We start from the raw sequence: 19,229 nt of genomic DNA, 5'->3' as shown, positions 1-19,229 counted from the left end.
TGCAATCTGCGCCTCCATGGAAAGGGAGGTGTTGAAGATTACACCCAAACTCTTAACGGATGGTGCTGGTGCTAATTGCGCCCCCGCAATTTTGCCCTTCGAGCCCAGATCACGTGCTGTGTGCATGCCACGATGACTTAGAAGCGCTGAGTGTGACAGCAGCAAGAATACCTATCGCAAAGTATTGGAAGACACAAGATTTACCCACCCTGGAAGAGTGGCAGATGAAGGTGAAGGACTATATGGAATTAGCGGAAATGACTGGCAGAATCCGAGTTCTGGGAGAAGAGTTGGTGGAAGAAGATTGGAAGAAATTTAAAGACTACCTGCAGAAACACTATAAAATTAATGAATGTTAAAATGATGTTGGATTGAAAATAAGTGGTATTAGCAACAAAGTTAAAAAGTGTATGCAATAAGTGAATTGATAATGGGTGAAAATATAGAGGTTTAACATGTTAAGATATAGAGTTAAGATAAAAAAAAGAGGGCAAGGATTTGCTGATCTGATTATGTAAATGGGAATACAAAAAGGGAAGGTGTGAGGAGGTCAGGGAAATAAGGATAAGAGCTTTAAAGTTAGTAAAAGAATAATGGATTTTTTTCTTTCTTCTTTTTTCTTTTTATTTATTTTTTGTGTTTTGTGTATTTTTTGTTTTTTCTGCTTTGTTGTATTTTGCTAAAAACTTTAATAAATATTTATAAAAAAAGAAGAAGCGCTGAGTGTGGCACTGAGTTCAGAATCCAGGTTCCTAAGAACCTAAAAATGACTCTTTTTTTAGGTTTTAGGTGTGTGTGTTTAGCGCTGAGAATAGCATGCTTCAAAAATGCGTGGGCAGAGAGTGGAAGAAGCTGGCGGGAAGCAGACTGTGCCAGCCTCCCCTTCTCTCGGTAGAAGCAGATGCTGTACCATAGCTTCCACGGCAGGCTGCAGATCTCTCCTGGAATGAGGGAAAGGGCTTTGCTGTTTCCTCCCCTAGGACTCCCTGCTCTGTAAGGTCTCCAGAGCAGCTGAGCTCAGGTGGGCTCAGACTCTGGCATGCTGCAAGGAGGGGGCCAGGCTGTGCCTTGGCCAAAGGCCTGGTGGAACAGCTCTGTCTTGCAGGCCCTGAGGAAAGATGTCAAGTCCCGCAGGGCCCTAGTCTCTTGTGACAGAATGTTCCACCAGATCGGGGCCACAGCCGAAAAAGCCCTGGCTCTAATTGAGGCCAGCCTAACCTCCCTGTGGCCCAGGACCTCCAAGATGTTTTTGTTTAGCCAGGGTGCAACCCTCTGCCCCCTTCTAATGCAAAATACAGAGAGGGCTGCTTATGCATAACACCTTGAGACCGTTCAGAAGCTTGCGAGATCTGTTCTGGAGCCCAGTGATAGAGGACTTTAAATTGATGCTCTTTGCTTGGTCCCCATCTGCACTACACATGTAAAGCAGTATTTTACCACTTTAACTCTCATGGCTTCCCCAAAATAATCCTGTGGACTGTAGTTTGCTAAGGGTACTGTGTGAGACTCCTATTTCCCTCCGGGAGCCTGGAAAGGGTGGTTGGTTGTTGAAACCACTGAGGGAACTGCTTGCTTGGACCTCTTCCATCTCTGTGGGCCTTGGAAACTGATTCACTCTCTTGTTTCTGCCAGGCCACATTGCTTAGCAAAACTTCACTGTTGGAATAAGAGGTGCCAGAGCTTAAATGCTGAATCTGTGCCTTTCAACTGACTGCTTCTGTTTACAGAACTTGGCTGCAGCCTTAGGACATGGCTTCAGACTTAAATTGGCTTTCTTAAATCTCCGTATTTTGAATTGTATATAGGGGGGCTCTGGGGTGTGGGTGCTGTCACCGCAGAGTGACGGGTGGAGCTTACCTGCTGACCTTAACCTTGTACAGTGGTGCCTCGCAAGACAAAAAGAATCCGTTCCGCGAGTCTCTTCGTCTTGCGGTTTTTTCATCTTGCGAAGCAACCCTATTAGCGGCTTAGCGGATTAGCGCTGTTAGCGGCTTAGCGGCAAAGCGGCTATTAGCGGCTTAGCGGCTTAGAAAAAGGGGGGGAAAGCGAAAAAAATCGCAAGACGTTTTCGTCTTGCAAAGCAAGCCCATAGAGAAATTCGTCTTGCGAAGCGCCTCGAAAAACGGAAAACCCTTTTGTCTAGCGGGTTTTTCGTCTTGCGAGGCATTCGTCTTGCGGGGCACCACTGTAAATGTCATGACAATGACTTGAGGGAGTATTGACAGTAGGAGCTGACAGCAGTGTTGCAGTCTTGTCAGCCCTCTTTAATTCTTTGCATGCAAATTATAGGGGGAAGAAGGAAGGGTGAGACAGGAAACTAGGGAAACGAAAGATTTCAATGCAATATATTCCAGCCGTACTTGGAAATAATTCTTATATTTGCACCCTTTTATTTGGGGCTGTTCCAGACATCTGTCAGTTTCTTGCTTAATATTTTTGACAGCTAATAAGAATAGTAATTAATAACGACAACAATAATAGTAATTATTATTATTATTATTATTATTATTATTATTATTATTATTATTATTATTATTATTACCTCGCCCATCTGGCTAGGTTTCCCCAGCCACTCTGGGCGGCTCCCCATGGAATATTAAAAACATGATAAAACATCAAACATTAAAAACTTCCCTAAACAGGGCTGCTTTCAGATGTCTTCTAAAAGTCAGATAGTTGCTTGATCAACAGTCAAGTAGTACTGCTGCCCTTGAAGAATACTATCTCAGTCTCTAGGTCGTGGCAAGTGGTATACAACACCCTCTGTAAGCAGAAAAGTAGTAAGTGAGGATTGATCTTCAGTATTTCTGTTTTTTAACTCCACATCTTTGATCTGGATTAAATAAGTTCAGGTGGCCTTATGAAGACCACCCCTCCCCAAAGCATGTTAATAGCTAACTTTCACTGTAAATGGTTCCCAGCAAAGAGCTATTCCTAGATATTCATATGGGTTAGGTTTCCAGAAACCGCTAGCCTGCCTGCGAAATTTGCACGGTGTTCGTTCTGCACAGGTGAAGCCTGGCAGATTATCTTTGTAAAGCGCTACGTAGGAATACCTTGTTCCTATTTTCTGAACTCGTGCTGAGACACGCTTTTAACATTCCTAAAGGCAGCTCCTTCCTGCTGAAAGGAACTCAGGTGAACTTTGCATTCTGTTTAAAAGTGAATGTTTGCAGTTCCCTGCCCCCGCTCCCTGTGAGGTGTTCTAGATAATGATGAGCTAAGCAGAAGGAAAATGTTTAATTTCTTTTAGATGTGAACCTTCTTTGAATTGGATACCTCTCAGTTTCATTTTTTTAAAAAATTGGGGATATCTCTGCTTTTCAGAGAGAACATGTTATTTTATAGAAAGCAAACAAGCTCTGGATTTGTTGAATGGCTGCTAAATTACTTTTTTCTTCTTCCTTCCCTGTCTTTTAAAGAACAGGATTATCATCTTCAAAATTCCACTGACTTGGATCTTAACAGATGATGCAAACAGTCTTATTAATGCTTAGAGTTAAAAGCAAGCGGCCACTTGTCAGAGTTCCCTCCCCTTTTTGGACAGCTTTATATTTTATCCCTGCAAACGACTCTTTTCTCTACAGTCTTCTTTTATTGGTGCCCTAAGATCAGGGTAGGAGGCTTTCCACTGACAACTATGTATGTATTTTCTTTTTCTTTTGTTGGAAATATGTGTTTTTCTAATTTGTACTTAATAAAATGTAATAATAATAATAATAATAATAATAAAAAATTTATTTATTTATACCCCAGCCACTCTGGGTGGCTTACAACAAAATATTAGAATACAATAGTCCGTTTCTTGTAGCGTTTCCTGCTCATGCAACAAGATCTCCAAAGAGCATAAAGAAAACCTGCTGCATCAGGCTAGTGGACCATCTCATCCACCATCCTGCAAACTCATTGGTCAACCAGATACCTATTGGAAAGCCCAAAAGCAGAGCCTGACCAATGGAACTTCACCTTCCTCGCCTCTCCCTATGAGCCCATCTGCTTGTGGGGGTAACCTTCTGTAGCCTATTTTGAGGGTGCAAAGCAGCAGTAGATGAGAGGTGGGGGGGTCCACTGCGCAAGTGGAACAGCTCTGATGCATGCAACATATTGTAGCAACACCCCTTTCCGCCCCCCACCCTCAATATTAAATTAAAATTCACCTAGTAGCAGCCATTCGGACATACTACCTGAGCTTTTCCAATCCCAATGTAAGAACTAGAACTTTCAAGAGCTTTACAATCACTTACCAGCGCTGTTGCAAACTGTCACTGTGTTTATTTTGCTCTAACTGTATTGAACCAGTCTGCAGTTTTTGCATTTTATTTCCATCCAACCTCATTGGTTATAATGCAACCCATCCATTTTCAGGTACACTGAGGGCTGCACTTCACACACCTGTGAGCCATTTGGCGCTTAGCTTATATACCTGAGTTTCTAACACTGGATGGAACCCATTTCCTCTTCCCTTCTTGAGGAGGCTTCTGCATGCAACCTCCCCACCCTGAAAAAAACCCTCCCTCTTCTTTTGAGATAGCTTGGATTAATGGTTCTCAAAACGTGTAGCAAGAAACTTTAAACAAAAAAGCTCTTTGATCATTCTCGCCTACCTTTCCTCTCTCCCCCTTTCTCTTTCTTTCTTTTTTATTTTTTTTAATTGATTTTAACATATAAATTATAAAATGTACCACAAAACTTATCACTTATACAATCTTTTTAGACTTCCATCAGCACCTCTGATGATCCACCATTTTAACCACTTTTTATGCATTTCTTAACTTTATATTGCCTTTACATCTCTTAACAAATCATCCTTCCCCTTCTCCAATTTTGCAATACTTCCAATAATACTCCTCAGAAAACTTCTTGCAAACCTACAAGCGTCGTCTGATCTTCACAAATACTTTTCAAGTAGTCCGTAAATTTACTCCAGTCTTCTGTGAATTTCTGGTCCCGCCGGTTTCGAATCCTTCCTGTTAGTTTATCTAGTTCTGCACAGCCCATTAACTTCATTCTCCATTCTTCAATCGTCGGTAATTCTTCTTGCTTCCATTTTTGGGCCAGTAATATTCTTGCTGCTGTTATTGCATATAAAAAGAGCTTACATTCCTCCCCCTTTCTCTTTCTTAGGTCCTTCCCCTCCAGAATAGGATGAAAGAAGTCGACCGCTTCCCCTTGGCCCTCAACATTGGCATGGCGATTGTGATGACCTTGTACGTCTCGTTGGCCACCCTGGGGTATATGTGCTTTGGGGACGAAATCAAAGGCAGCATCACTCTGAACCTGCCGCATTCATGGTAAGCGGAGGCATAACTTTGCAGAACTCCAGTGTCCTTCGGGGATCTTAATTCGCCTCCCGCTCCTGAATGCTAATCTGAATGCTACCCATCACTGTGTAAAAAGTGCATTGGGAAGATGATGAGTAGGAAGGTGAGCGGTGGCAGGGGAATATAAGGACAAGATCAAGTTTTCAACCACGGGATTTGATCAGTGTAGACAACTATGTTATGCCATAACTAGGACCTGTAATTACCGGAGGGAAGAGCTTGTTAAAGGGTCTGCCTGCTGAATCATAGTTTTTATGTGATTCAGGAAGTGGCTGTGGCTCTGTAAAAGAGATTAGTTTTGTAGGGCAGGGTAACAGACTGCAGTCTTACCAGAAACAACTGGTTTCTCCTCCCTGCTAGAATCCTAGCGTCTACCCATCAGAGCCTGGGTACGCGGGTGGCACTGTGGGTTAAACCACAGAGCCTAGGACTCGCTGATCAGAGGGTCCGGCGGTTCGAATCCCCGCGACAAGGTGAGCTCCCGTTGCTCAGTCCCTGCTCCTGCCAACCTAGCAGTTTGAAAGTGCAAGTAGATAAATAGTGGGAAGGTAAACAGCAGTTCCGTGCGCTGCTCTGGTTCGCCAGAAGTGGCTTAGTCATGCTGGCCACATGACCCGGAAGCTGTACGCCGGCTCCCTCGGCCAAAAAAGTGAGATGAGTGCCGCAACCCCAGAGTCGGTCACGACTGGACCTAATGTTCAGGGGTCCCTTTACCTTTTCCTTTACCCATCAGAGCCAGCTGCCCTTAGAAGGACAAAACAGAAGGTGAGCTCACAGTTCTTTCATGCAGAAGTCCTCTCCTGGTTAGCTTTCTCTATTTCAGCGTCCTAATCCAGGTGGGGAAAGTCAGCTTGTTGGGAAACATTGAAGCTGCTGGGAGTTGGAAACCCTTGCCCATATGGCTCAGGGATCTGCCATTTGACCCCAATCCACCTTCTACCCAGTCCTGCTGTAGAATGAAAGGAAAGGAAGGAAGGTGCAGAGGCAAGTATTGTTCTCTCTTTGCCAGCAATGGGCAGAGACTCGCTTTTCCTTTGCTGCCATCCCAGGCCATAGTCCGAAGGCATATGAGGCAGCCCAACGTCCTGAAGCTAAGCAGGTCAAGGCCTGGTTGGCGTCTGGATGGGTGACCACCTAGGAACCCCACGTACTTACTTATTTTTACTCATTCTGCAAAATTTGTACGGTTGTAACCAAAACTCGAAGCGGTTTTCCAAAAACAATAAGATTGCTAGCGAAAAACAACTACAGTATTTAAAAGATCCAGAAGATCAGTGCTGGTGATCACATTTGTACCAAAATCACAGCAAAAAATAAATTTGATCTTCAGGGGTTTTGCAGAAATGTATTTGTACTACTGCTTAACTATGCAGTTTTCTGGGTTTGGGAGTGAAGTTTAATTGACTAATGTTCTGAATATTGCGCTTCTAGTATAAAGAAGAGAAGCTGGAAACTAATGTTACAGTGATGCTCAAACCTTGTTTGTCCTAATGCTACACCTAGATTTTCATCACTCAATAAAGTTTTTGTCATTTATAAATAAATAAATAAATAAATAAATAAATAAATAAATAAATGATCCAGAAGAATAATTAAAATCATTGGAAAGATGCAAACCTGATTTAAAACACGTGCCAGCATTCTATGTGTCTGGATAGGATTGCCTGCACCTTGAGTTCCATGATGGAAGAAAGGCAGGATATGAAAGTACTAGGTCCTGTCAGGTTGCTTAATCCACAGGGCTACTTGAATTGGTAGTTTCTGGCTGTGGCTTTGAGTCCAGCATAGCTGCATAAGTTGTGTCAGGGTTGAGGGCGACCTGTATGGTCCATCTGCCTCCACAAATAATGGAAATTCAGATAGTAAGCACACGTTTATTTCATTTTCTGAACCAAGGTTGGAGGCATGTTTCACTCAAGCAGGCTACAGTTGGTCCTAAGGCAGAATACAGAGAATACAGGGTCCCTATGTATAAAAAACGGATTAGCAGTGAGACCTTCAAATATGAAAATATACTTGTAATGTACTTCAGAGAACACACATGAATGGAGGACAATAATACTCCTGAACAACTGGCTATAGCTCTATTTTGACTGCTAAGTCTTTTTCAAATATGTCCTAATGGGTCTCAAGTCCTCAGGAAAGGTATTCTGAAGAAACTTTTTGGGGGGTGGGGTGGGATATGTCCAAATAATTCTTCTTTGTGCATCAGTGGCTGATAAGATGCCTTTTCACAAAGCAGTTTTATTTTTGTTGGAAGGCTGTTCTCTCCAAACCTAACTCTGTTGTTGTGTCCCATATTCTCCAGTATTCGATGCTGATATAACAGCTGTAAACTTAGCCAGGAGTTAATGGGCCTAGCATTAGATTAATTTCAGCGGGACTACTCTGAGTTAGCTGTATGCCACCCAGCGTGTTTGCATTGCTCCAGGTGAGAGTTGGGGAAGAAATGATTGGGTCTCACACTATTTATGTTTCGGTTTTGTACGTGGTTATTGGTTGCTAAGTGTTCTGTTGAAGTGAGAAGTGAGCGGCTGGTTGCAAGGAGAATATGGTCGTTGAATGAGTGGGTATGACAGTAAGATTATTGAGTTCCTGATTTATGTTATCTGCATGTCAGGATGCTTTTTTAGTGTCATTCACATTCATTAATTTCATTGGCTCTACTTTGAGTTATAACTCAGTTGAATACCACCTCTATTGTATTCTATCAATGTATTCTTGTTTTTAGTTTACTTACATACATCATTCAGAGATTCATTGCTTCCTTATGTTAGTTAAGATGCAGAATTTTAACATTACTGTTACTATTAGCTGTTTCAAATGTGAAATTCACACACAGACACACAAACACACACATATTGGAACCGAATCTGGCTGGAATGAAGGGATTAACAAATAATGCTTTTAGTTCCTTACAGTCGCAAACAAAATCTCCTTTGACTGTGTCCCCCCCCCTTTTAAAAAAAACCAAAAAGCTTGCTTGGAAGCAGCTAATAAATCAGCAGTTTATTTTAATTTAATACTTCTTAAAATAGTTTCCAGAAATGGAGACATTTTTTTCCTGAGTGCTTTTTAGTGCCGGAAATATGCTTACTCTGTTAGAATGGAGAGTTTTGCTTGAAGTCAGCTTGTACCGTCATCAGCTTTGAAGTCTTTGTGAAGTTATTTCTTTTTCAGGTTAAGAATCCTAATGAGTTTTCTTCTCCTTCTCCATCCCCTTCTCTGTCCCCTTACAATATCTATTGCAAACAACCTTGGATCTACCTTTGCCCTATGGCAGGGGTGGCCCAAGACGTTTTGCCACCTGAGGCAAAATGGCCTGCTGCCGCCCACAATGTGCCGGGGAGGGGGGGGGCGGAATGACGCTCTCCTTGAGGAAAAGCCCCCGCAAAGCCTCACGTCCTGGCCGTGAGGCTTTGCGAGGGCTCAGTGAGAGTCAACGTGTTCCCCAGAGCTTTGCCACTGGTCCCACACTACCGTTAGGGGTGGCAAAATTGGCCAATGAAATACTGTGCTGCTCTTCCACTACCACCTTCCTTACCTGGGTTGTTTCTATGGCAAATGGGTTCTGCCTCTTGAATTTCTGCCCGCCTGAGGCAGCTGCTCCATCGCACCTCATGGATGGGCTGGTTTTGCCTAGGGCTATCTATACATGTGCCATGCTTGTCCAGTCAATCTGATTTTTGTTTGCCCTGTTGCAACAATCTGCCTAGTTCTGAGCTGTACCCAGGGCCGGATTTGGGTTTGATGAGGCCCTAATCTACTAAAGGTAAAGGGGCCCTTTATATGCCCAGCTGTCCTTTGTCAACAACAAATTGGCGCTGTTTTTGTGTTGAATATATGCTATATGATAATTTATGGACCTGATAGGTATCTAAAGCCATTTGCACATGTTGCCATGCAACCAGTCCATGCAGAATGTAGGCACCCTGTATATAGAAATAAACAAACCAGTGATATTTTAGGGAGCAGGCTAGCAGGCGGGGCCCATGACTTACATCATAGGAGCCTGTTGTTGTTTAGTCGTTTAGTCGTGTCTGACTCTTCGTAACCCCATGGACCAGAACATGCTCTCTTAATTCATTCTGGAGGTCCATTCTTAACCTGAAACTGTTATTAACCTGAAGCACCCTGCTAATGGGGCCTCCCGCTGCCGCCACGCCGCCACCGTGTGATTTCTGTTCTCAACCTGCAGCAAAGTTCTTAACCCGAGGTACTATTTCTGGGTTAGCGGAGTCTGTAATCTGAAGCGTCTGTAACCTGAAGTGTCTGTAACCTGAGGTACATGCCTGGGTACGCTTGCTAGACCAAAAAAGGTCTTAGCAGCCGGTGAAAACAATACCTTGAAGGCAGGAACCTTCCTAATACCAATGGGCAGGGAGTTCCAAAGTGTAAAAATAAAAATACAGTATTTATATGTCGCCCATCTGACTGGGTTGCCCCACCCACTCTCAGCGTCTTCCAACACATTAAAACACTAAAAGATTGATTTCTTGCGAGTGCAAATCAGTATTATGTGTCATTTGTAAAAGTGCCAGTTGCACAGTTCTTAGCGGTCAAATGGGCAGAGTTGTAGTGAGGTGATCCTTCAAGTAAATGCTTGGGCAGGTGCTTAGACTATGCTTTGTGAAATTACACCTTTTCCTTGAAGCAGACTTGTTCATCGTATCCTTCTGACCAGTGTGAGTTTTGTCCAAACGTGTGGCTTTCTCTCTTCCTCCAACAGGTTGTACCATATGGTCAAGATTCTCTACTCTTTTGGGATTTTCATTACCTATTCGATTCAGTTCTACGTTCCGGCTGAGATCCTCATTCCGGCCATTGCTTCCCGAGTGCAGCAGAAGCTGAAGCTGTTCTGCGAAATGGCGGTCAGGGTGCTCTTGGTCTGCTCAACCTGTAAGTACGAGGCTGTGTGCAAGGCAGACCTCCCCAACTTTGTGTCTTCCAGATGTGATAGACCTCAGTTCCCATCAGCCCTGGTTGATGCTGGTCGGAATTGCAATTCAGAACATCTGGGGGGTCCTAGGTTACAGAAGGCAGCTGTGAAGCAAACTTTTTGGGTTTCCCTTGACAAGCAGTATCTTGGGCATTGAAGAAAGGGTTCACTGGGGCCTGGTGAATTTAGGATTTACGGTAAATTGCATTTACTGATATTTGACTCAACTTTAAGCCCCCATAAAGTAGCCAAATGCCCACATATATCCTATGAACACAGACACATCAAGGAATGTATCTGGATTCATGTGATTTGCTGTTATCTTTTGGCCGTTGAGATGTTTCCATTGCATGCAATGTTTGCAGCGTGCCGTTATAATGTAGTCCTGCTCTGAGCTTAAAGCTAATTCAGTTTTAAACCAACCTTGCAGCTTTGTGGATGTGTGTACTATATCCATGTGATCTGGATTCAGTTTTCATTTTTTATTTACGTATAACGAAACACCAGTACCCCATAGTTCGCAATAATTATAGATAGATAGATGCCCAATAAAAACCACATTAAAAAATAAATTAAAACAGATCACCAGCTCATGTGGGGCTCTTCAAGGTGAGCCTTGTGTAGAGTTCATTTCACTGGTCCAGCCTGGAAGATTCCAGTGTGTGGATCTGCTGTGGCTAAACTTTCCCCGTCCACGAAGGCCCATCAGGATTGATAAAACTAAGATGTTCAGCTCAAACAAGAGAGAGATGTGATAATTCGTAGGAATTCTACAACGCCTCTTCTGCTGTTCCCCTTGTTGCTCATCTGATGGTGCCGTGTTAAATAAGATAAAGGCTCGATCATGACTTCTGTTCTTGCAGCTGGGCAATTGGCACGGTCGTGAAGTCCTTTGAAGAAGAGGTGCCGGTCAAGTATCTTTCCACTTTGCATTCAAACTGTTCTGGTTTCTGCGCAGCTTAACTCGATTATGCTGTGTGCATTTGTGTCAAGATGATTTTCTAGGGAGACGTGATTGGATTTGGCATGGGAGGAGGGAAGCTTTTACCTGCTGCGTAGGCCGTCAGATACACCCAGATGCGTCAACAGCCTCTCCAAACCATCAGTGATGCAACCAAAGTTCAGGCGTGACGTACGAGCCTCGCCTCGCGCTGCCCTTTCCCCCCCCTTCCAAAAGGAACGAAGGAAGATCAAGGGCAGTTAATGCATAATCCATACATTCTGCCCAAGGCCTTCACACTGGTGTAAAAGGGAAGGGAGCCAAATTTTATTTATTACTCATTTAATTTATCAGCTGCCCATTGCTGGCAATTCTCCGGGTTGTGGGTGAGGATGAATAGCAACGTTATAAACCGTAAGTGCATAAAATGCAGCTGAAACACAGGAAACCCTGCAGCTAAAAGATCAAACAAACTGGGTTCGTTAGAGCAAGAGAAAATTAAAAAAACACCAAGGGACAGCGCAGAAGCTAAACCCATTGCAAAGCTAAAATAACGTTGGACCCATAGCACAGTAAAAAGCTCTGTGTCTGGTGCCAGAAATACATTTAAAGTCAGAGCCAGGTGGTCTTCTCTGGAGAAGACATTCCATAACTGAGGGGCCACCACCGAAAAGGCCTGAACTCTTAGCCAGCCACCATTCCTCATTTGGAACTTGGGATAGGGACTCAGGCAGTGATCTTACAACATAGGAAAGGGCAAAGGTGACACTGAGCAGTCTAAACTGAATTGTGAACTGCAGAACTTATGGCCAAAGTAACTGAGCAGTATCCAGCTAACTCGTTCCATCAGCAAAAGGATTACTTCTTGTGCAGTAGAACTCTCCTCCCTCGCTCCCTGTTTGTGCCCCACCCTTCTCAGATCTGTTCCAGAGCATTGGGGTATCCCTTAGAATAGATTATGTGGAATATGGAGGGGGGTGGTATTTGCTGTGCTGGCAGTAATCCTTGCGCTGATGGAATGAGTGAGTTGGATGCTGCCAAAGGCATGTGTAGCACATTTCATTAGAGGGTGTACCGAGCAATTTATTATTATTATTCAACAAAGGAACAAGGGAGGTGGGCGGAAGCAACAAGGCAAACTTGGAGAAATTATCTGCCTAATCTTAAATGCGTTTGCTGGGATAAGCTCCTTGTTAAAATACCTACATGGCTGTCAGTGAACATGTGTGCTGCACACATTTTGCATGAGTAGAACACCAGAGGGTGCCAAGAATTTATTTCCTATCCTCTCCCCTTCTGTCTGTCTCCGTCGCGCTCTCTCTCTCTTTGTGCCCGCCCCCCAAATATCTTAATAGTTTGCTCCAGATGCATTTCACAGTGATTTGATTTGAACCCTGCATTTGAACACTGAAGCCTTTATCTGTGTAGCAGGTTTGACTGACTTCCAGGCAAGCGCTTCAGAGATTTCTTGCCATAAAGATCCTAAACTGCAGAGGCGGTTGGGCAGTCTCTTCTGAAAGTTGGTTTTTCACTACGGTGGCACAGCTTCTGGTAACCATCATTTTAGTAGCAGAAGGAGAGGAATTAAGGGTAGTCTGTACAACCTAAATCAGACATACCAATAACATGCCCAATAGCCTTTGACAGCCAAGGCAGCAACCAATCAAACGTCCACCCTATGTACTATCCATGTTTAAGACGACCTCCACTTTTTAGCATAATTATGAAAGAAAAAAGCCTAGTTTTATACACGGAAAAGTACAGTATTTAGAAAGTGAGGCATAACATATTTGTGCAAGTAAGCAGACGCCTGGAAGACCTTATTTATTTGCTCCTCCAGCCATTATTTCTCAGTATTATGTTCTTCTTTCCCATCACCGTAATGCTTACAGACCTTGCTTGCCCACTCCACCATTTAATATTGCTTGCTGATGCAATCGGTGTAAGTTTTGTTTATGATCAGTTCACACGGAAAGCGGTAGAGCATCTATCTGATGTGCATGCAAGGTCCAGGGTACATGTATGTCCTGTTTTCCAATGTTCTTTTCACAAAGCAGGGCCTGTTGTGTTATGAAACTGTGACTTTTTGACTGATATGTCGCAGTAGATTTCATTCACACCAATGGGCATAGTGTAGCACAACAGCAAACGTCATTGAACAACATTGCTGTCGTCGTCATTGTCCCCCCAATTTCTGCACATGTAATATTCCTTCATGAGTCACTCATGAAAACAGCAGGAAAGAACTGTATGCTGGGATACCACCCCAAATTCTGTTACCTTACTCTTCACATTTTCTGGGTTAAGGGGGCTGCAGTTGTGTGTCCCTCCCCCCGGGAAGCAATTAATGCAGAAATCCATACTATACTTCCCCAATATTCTGCTGGATTTCTGGAAGTGATTATCATGTCGTGGGAAAGTGCAAATATTATGCGGAAATTAAGAGTTAGAGAAATGTTGGGGAAACGGAATAAACTTCTATGTGAATGCAGCCTTAATTTCATCAGTGTTTGGATAGGAACTCTGTCTTCTACCTTGAGTTGACGTTGTAGAAGACAGGCAGGATGCAAATGTGCTAAGTAAACCGAGAGATTTATTGTTTCAGAAAGGCAGGTGTAGGGAAATGTTCGAGACTCCCCCTCCCCCCATAAAAATCCCCACCACCACCATGAATCATTCACATAAAGTATGCAAAACTTAACTTCAATTGTACTCCCACCATCTCTTTATTTAATGCTTCTTTAGAGTACTGAGTTCGGTAATTCTCTGTGTGGTTCTTATGAATGTTGCAAATATGCTCCGAGCCGGGGGGGGGGGGGGGAGGGACGGGAACTATCTGAAAAGTATTCTGATAGAATTAGTGCATGTTCAGGAAGCAGGTGTAAAATTATTTTTGTAATTGTTCTGGGGTTTTATACTGATATTTTGATCTTATCAGTTGAATTGTGGATTGTTCTATATTCCGGTTTTTATTTGAACTGTAGTGGACTCTCCTTCCTTGGAGGTTTTTAAGCAGAGGCCAGGTGGCTGTCTGTCAGGGATGCTTGAGTTGGGATTCCTGCATTGCAGGGGGTTGGACTAGATGACACTCAGGGTCCCTGCCAACTTTACAGTCTTGCGATTTATTTGGAGGTAGTTGTGATGCACGCTTCACCCAAGGTTATGAGGGTGACACAAAAGAGACCTTACGATGACAATTAACAAGAAAAAATTAAACAACATCCCTTTAGTAACTGGATGGCATCTATCTGTCTTGCGGGACAATGGAAGAATGTGCCTTTGGGGTAAAGTCAAACCGTTGGAGAGTTACAGCTCCTGCTGTTGCTGTAGAGACTGATGTGGGAGAGACATGCTTTGTTGCAGCTGGGGAAGATGAAGGCATCCACTTGTGCTGCTGAAGGTGCACCAGGGCACTGCTCCCAATGGGCATTTCTCCTCTGGTCACTGCTGACCTGACCGCATGTCTCCAGGGATTCCCAGTCATCTGCAAGGGATTCCCACACGGCAGGGTTGATGTTAATAGTCTTCATGACACGTTTGCAGAAATCCTTGTAGCAGAGTTGGTCTACTGTCATGGACATAACAGCCCAAAACCAAGAAGGACAGCCTGAGATAGAAGGCAGGCAGAAGGAGAACAGAGAGACTTGCAGATTTCTCAGACAGCTGGAACCAGTGGGCTGACGCCTCATCCTCCCTCTGAAGCTGGCAGGAATGAGGCTTAGCAGCTCAGGAAAGGCGGGCTGGATGAGAGCCAGATGAGATTCCTCTTTGAGGAATCACAGTCACTCACGGCACCAGGGAGGGAGAGCATTTCCTCACCGGAAGAGGAGGTAGCTGAACCCATCAGTCCTAGGACTAGACAAATGGGAAAAGTCCAAGACAGAAGACGACCCCCGAAACGTAAGGGTAGGAGGTTCAGGATATTCTGCAGTAGCCGGAAGAATTCTTCAGAGGGGTCAACTTGATTGTGATGGATGCTCGCAGAGAGCGGTTGGAGGCTAATTGCTTGTATGCAATAAATCTTCTGTTAATGAACTCTTGTGTGCTGTTTTCTCAAGCTGGCAGCCGGTAAGCTCCTGACATCTACTAATGGGCCTGGTGCCTGAAGCCAGCTCCCTGTAGAGCACGTCTTTGGGGATCCTGCCATCTTCCATTCCGTGGACATGACCAAGCCAGTGTAGAGGTTGCTGAGACAGGAGTGTGAACGCGCAGGGAATGTGGGCTTGGGGGAGAGCACCTCTTTGTTTCGGACTCGTGTCTTGCCTTGTGATGCTCAAAATCTCCCTGACACAGCACATCTGGAATGTGTTGAGTTGATGCTTCTGATGGGTGTAAGTTGCTCATATCTTACTACCATAAAGCAGCATGCTCAACGTGCAAGCCTGGTAGACCTTCCTCTTGGTATTGGACGTTAACGTTGCATTTCCTTTTGGAGAGACGGGCCATTGCCATAGCCGCCTTGCCAACACTTTTCTCCAGCTCAGCATCGATGGAGAGGTTGCTTGTTATGGTGGAACCCAGGTAGACAAAATCATCTACCACCTCCAGCTTGTGGTCACCAATGCTGATGTGCGGAGTGCTGGCAACATCTCCTGACCCATGTTGTTGGTGTTTTTGCGGCTAATGGTAAGGCCAAACTTCATGCACACTTGGGCAAATCAACATAGTAACAATCAAAGATAAATCATGCAACAGAAGAGGAATTAAAGTATTGCCATACACTTCACCCCTTGCCAAAACTCTGGATGGAGAGGTACATCTTTACCTGTTGTCTGATGCAAAATAATTTAGGGAAACTGCACTCCTTCAGTTTCATCTGAAAATAGTTGGGATATTCCTGGAAAACATATATACAGTTGTTTTCTTTATTCATTTGTTGCCTTGGCTAGAACGTTGAATGATTGAGCTGCAATGTACTCCCTTCCCCCCAAAAAGGACTCAAGGGGCAGAGGAAAAATCAAAGTCATCAATCGAATTATAACTTAAAAGAACTCTGAGTAATACAGGGCCCTGTTCTTAAGATAAACATACTCTTTTTCTCTGTTTTATAGTTAGCTGCTCCTTGCTTATGAATTATTCACCTTTTGCAATATGTCTTATTAGATAACATAGTGCTGTGGTTGTGTGTGTGATACTGCTAAAACAATCCTGGTTTTCCTCTAATAAAGGGCAGGCACTGTGACTGGTTTCTTCATACCCGCTCGCTGAGTCTGTCTGGTTGTAGATAAAAGTGATGGCTCAGTTTTGCACATCACAGTAAACCGTAGTTAATTCTTTACTTTGAACGCAGAAGTCATTCCCTAAGTGTGAGCAGCAGCAAACTTTGATTCTTGGCTTACCGGTTGTCATTTGTTTGACCCGCTCAAGGTAAACCATAAACTAGGGTTTGATGTGACCTGCAGTTTACTGTGGCATGTGAACACAGCCTCTGTATGAGTCTTATGCAGAGGAAATGTGGCAGCTAGACTTGGCTGGCTTGCTTTCTTTTTTTAAAAGAGGGTAAACCGCACAAGTTGTATGAATGAGAAAACTTCTGTGTTTGGATAGAAACTATAAAATACGACAAGTGGCAATAACAAATACGTTGGGTTTCCTATTCTAGTGGCTGAGGTTGCTATCAATCCCTAAGCCTTAAATTTCACAATCTTGCAAAAACAATTCTGTTTCCTTAGACTTGTCTCCCCCCAAACTCCCAATGTACAGAGTTTCTTTCTACATAAAAACTGAAGACACTGCTTCAGCCTTATGTTCCATATGGTGTGTGAATGCAAACACACACACATTCTCAAACATTGCATGCATTTTGTGGCTGTAGGATAACTTGGTTAACATTGCATGCTCTTCTTTTCATTTGCCTGGTTTAGTTTTATCCTGAACCTTGACATCGTTGGGTTTTGGGGGGTTTTTTTGCACAGTGGTGATGCTTCTGGCATTCCCATCAGTCTGTTAACCGTAATTCAGGCTGCCATGTTGCAATTCTGTTGACGGTGCCCTTGCTTCTTCCCTCAGCATGGTGCTACCGCCCATGACATTGGCGAGGGGCGACTGCACTGTTGATCAGAAAACATGCCTGCATTTTGTTTCCTTTTCGTTTAACGAAATGTATAGTACCACTTGATTGTAATAAAACCTCTTAAGTGGGTATTATCTCACATGGCATCATGGATTTTTCAAGGCGCAGTACAGCAATTCTCCTACCTGTTGTGTTGTGTGTCCCAGAGCGTAGTTTAGGAATCACCACCTTGGAGCCTTTTAGTATACAGTAAGAGCTGCCTCAATGGGACGTGGGTGGCACTGTGGGTTAAACCACAGAGCCTAGGACTTGCCGATCAGAAGGTCGGAAGTTTGAATCCCCGCGACGGGGTGAGCTCCCGTTGCTTGGTCTCTGCTCCTGCCCACCTAGCAGTTCGAAAGCACGTTAAAGTGCAAGTAGATAAATAGGTACCGCTCCGGAGGGAAGGTAAACGGCGTTTCCGTGCGCTGCTCTGGTTTGCCAGAAGCGGCTTAGTCATGCTGGCCACATGACCCAGAAGCTGTACGCTGGCTCCCTCAGCCAATAAAGAGAGATGAGCGCCGCTACCCCAGAGTCGGCCATGACTGGACTTAATGGTCAGGGGTCCCTTTACCTTTACCTTTAAGAGCTGCCTCTAACACCACATCTTTATCCGAAGGAGAAAATATTTGTGAAAGTAAATCGGAATCTACCTGAATGTATAAACTGCAGTACAGTGGTGCCTCGCAAGACGAAATGAATCCGTTCCGCGATTCTCTTCGTATAGCGGTTTTTTCGTCTTGCGAAGCAAGCCCATTGACAGCTTAGCGGATTAGCGCTATTAGCGGTCTAGCGGCTTTTAGCGATCAGCTGAGAAGCGGCTTAGCGGCTTAGGAAAAGGGCGAAAAAAGCGAAAAAAACCCGCAGGAACTCGCAAGATTTTTTCGTCTTGCGAAGCAACCCCATAGAGAAATTCGTTTAGCGAAGCGCCTCCAAAACGGAAAACTCTTTCGTCTAGCGGGTTTTCCGTCTTGCGAGGCGTTCGTCTTGCGGGGCACCACTGTATTTAAACTCTGAAAAGAGATGTTGGATTTCTAGGAAATCCAAGGAACTTGCTGTCATATTTAAAAGCTTTGCCGGTTAAATGAATCCGCAGAAAATTCTACTCTGGACATTTCGTTGATATTCTCTGTTTCAGTTCTGCCACTTATTACTATTACTATTATTTATTAAACTTGGCCTTTATTGTAGAAAGCTGTTACAGATCTGAATACTGGATGAAATTAAAACCTGGTATATAATTGTGTAGCTTTACTTTAAAGCAGCGAGGAATTCCAAAGCGTGAATTTAGCAAGGCATTCTGAATAGACTGGATTTTTTTAAATATAAAAATTATTTATGCTTTTCAGGTTTGTACATTTCACTAATTTTACAATCATTTTAACATTTCAAAACTTGACGTCCTTTCCCCTCTTTCTGTAAATATTCAATAAACCATTTCCATTCTTTCATAAAAAGTTTGTTGTCTTGATAACCTTCCGGCAAGTTTTGCCATTTCAGCATATTCCATAAGTTTTTGTATCCATTTTTCCTTTACTGAGACATCTGCTTCTTTCCATTTTGGGGCAAGTTACATTCTTGCCACTGTAGTAGCATACACCAATAAGTTTCTATACAGTTTAGGTAGTTCTGTCCCTATAATTTCCAAAAGAAAAGCTTCTGGGTTTTTTATATATATTTTATTTTACAAAACTTATTTTAAACATCCTTTTCAATTCATTATATATCATTTCCCAGTAAGCTTTAACCTTACTACAAGACCACCGCATATGATAAAAAGAACCTTCTTTCCCCTTACATTTCCAACACTTATTTGATTTAGATTTATACACTTTTGCCAATTTACTCCGTGTTAGATACCATCGATATATCATTTTTATACAATTCTCTCTTAGACCATAACATGCTGTAATTTTTATATCCATAATCCACAATCATTCCCATGCGACCATGTCTACTTTATGACCAATATCTATT

The 19,229-nt window shown here is 43.4% G+C and overlaps 1 protein-coding gene across 3 annotated transcripts in view; it reads left to right on the top strand.

Moving 5' to 3' along the window:
• The window catches only part of SLC36A4 (solute carrier family 36 member 4), a 100,373-nt gene that overhangs the window by 34,986 nt on the left and 46,158 nt on the right, over nucleotides 1-19,229 (top strand). For all 3 annotated transcript variants that reach the window (XR_014156153.1, XM_081860507.1, XM_081860508.1), the window contains exons 9-10: nucleotides 5,125-5,291; nucleotides 10,051-10,220. Coding sequence is in view for 2 of the 3 variants with exons in the window: in XM_081860507.1 (XP_081716633.1) it covers nucleotides 5,125-5,291; nucleotides 10,051-10,220 (337 nt within the window). In the remaining variant the exon portion in view is untranslated. The remainder of the gene's footprint in view (nucleotides 1-5,124; nucleotides 5,292-10,050; nucleotides 10,221-19,229) is intronic.

The sequence above is a fragment of the Podarcis erhardii genome, assembly GCF_964252035.2.
Source record: "Podarcis erhardii genome assembly, chromosome: 4".
NCBI lineage: Eukaryota > Metazoa > Chordata > Lepidosauria > Squamata > Lacertidae > Podarcis > Podarcis erhardii.
The sequence above is the reverse complement of the archived record's forward strand: the minus strand, read 5'-3'. Positions and strand labels throughout refer to the sequence as shown.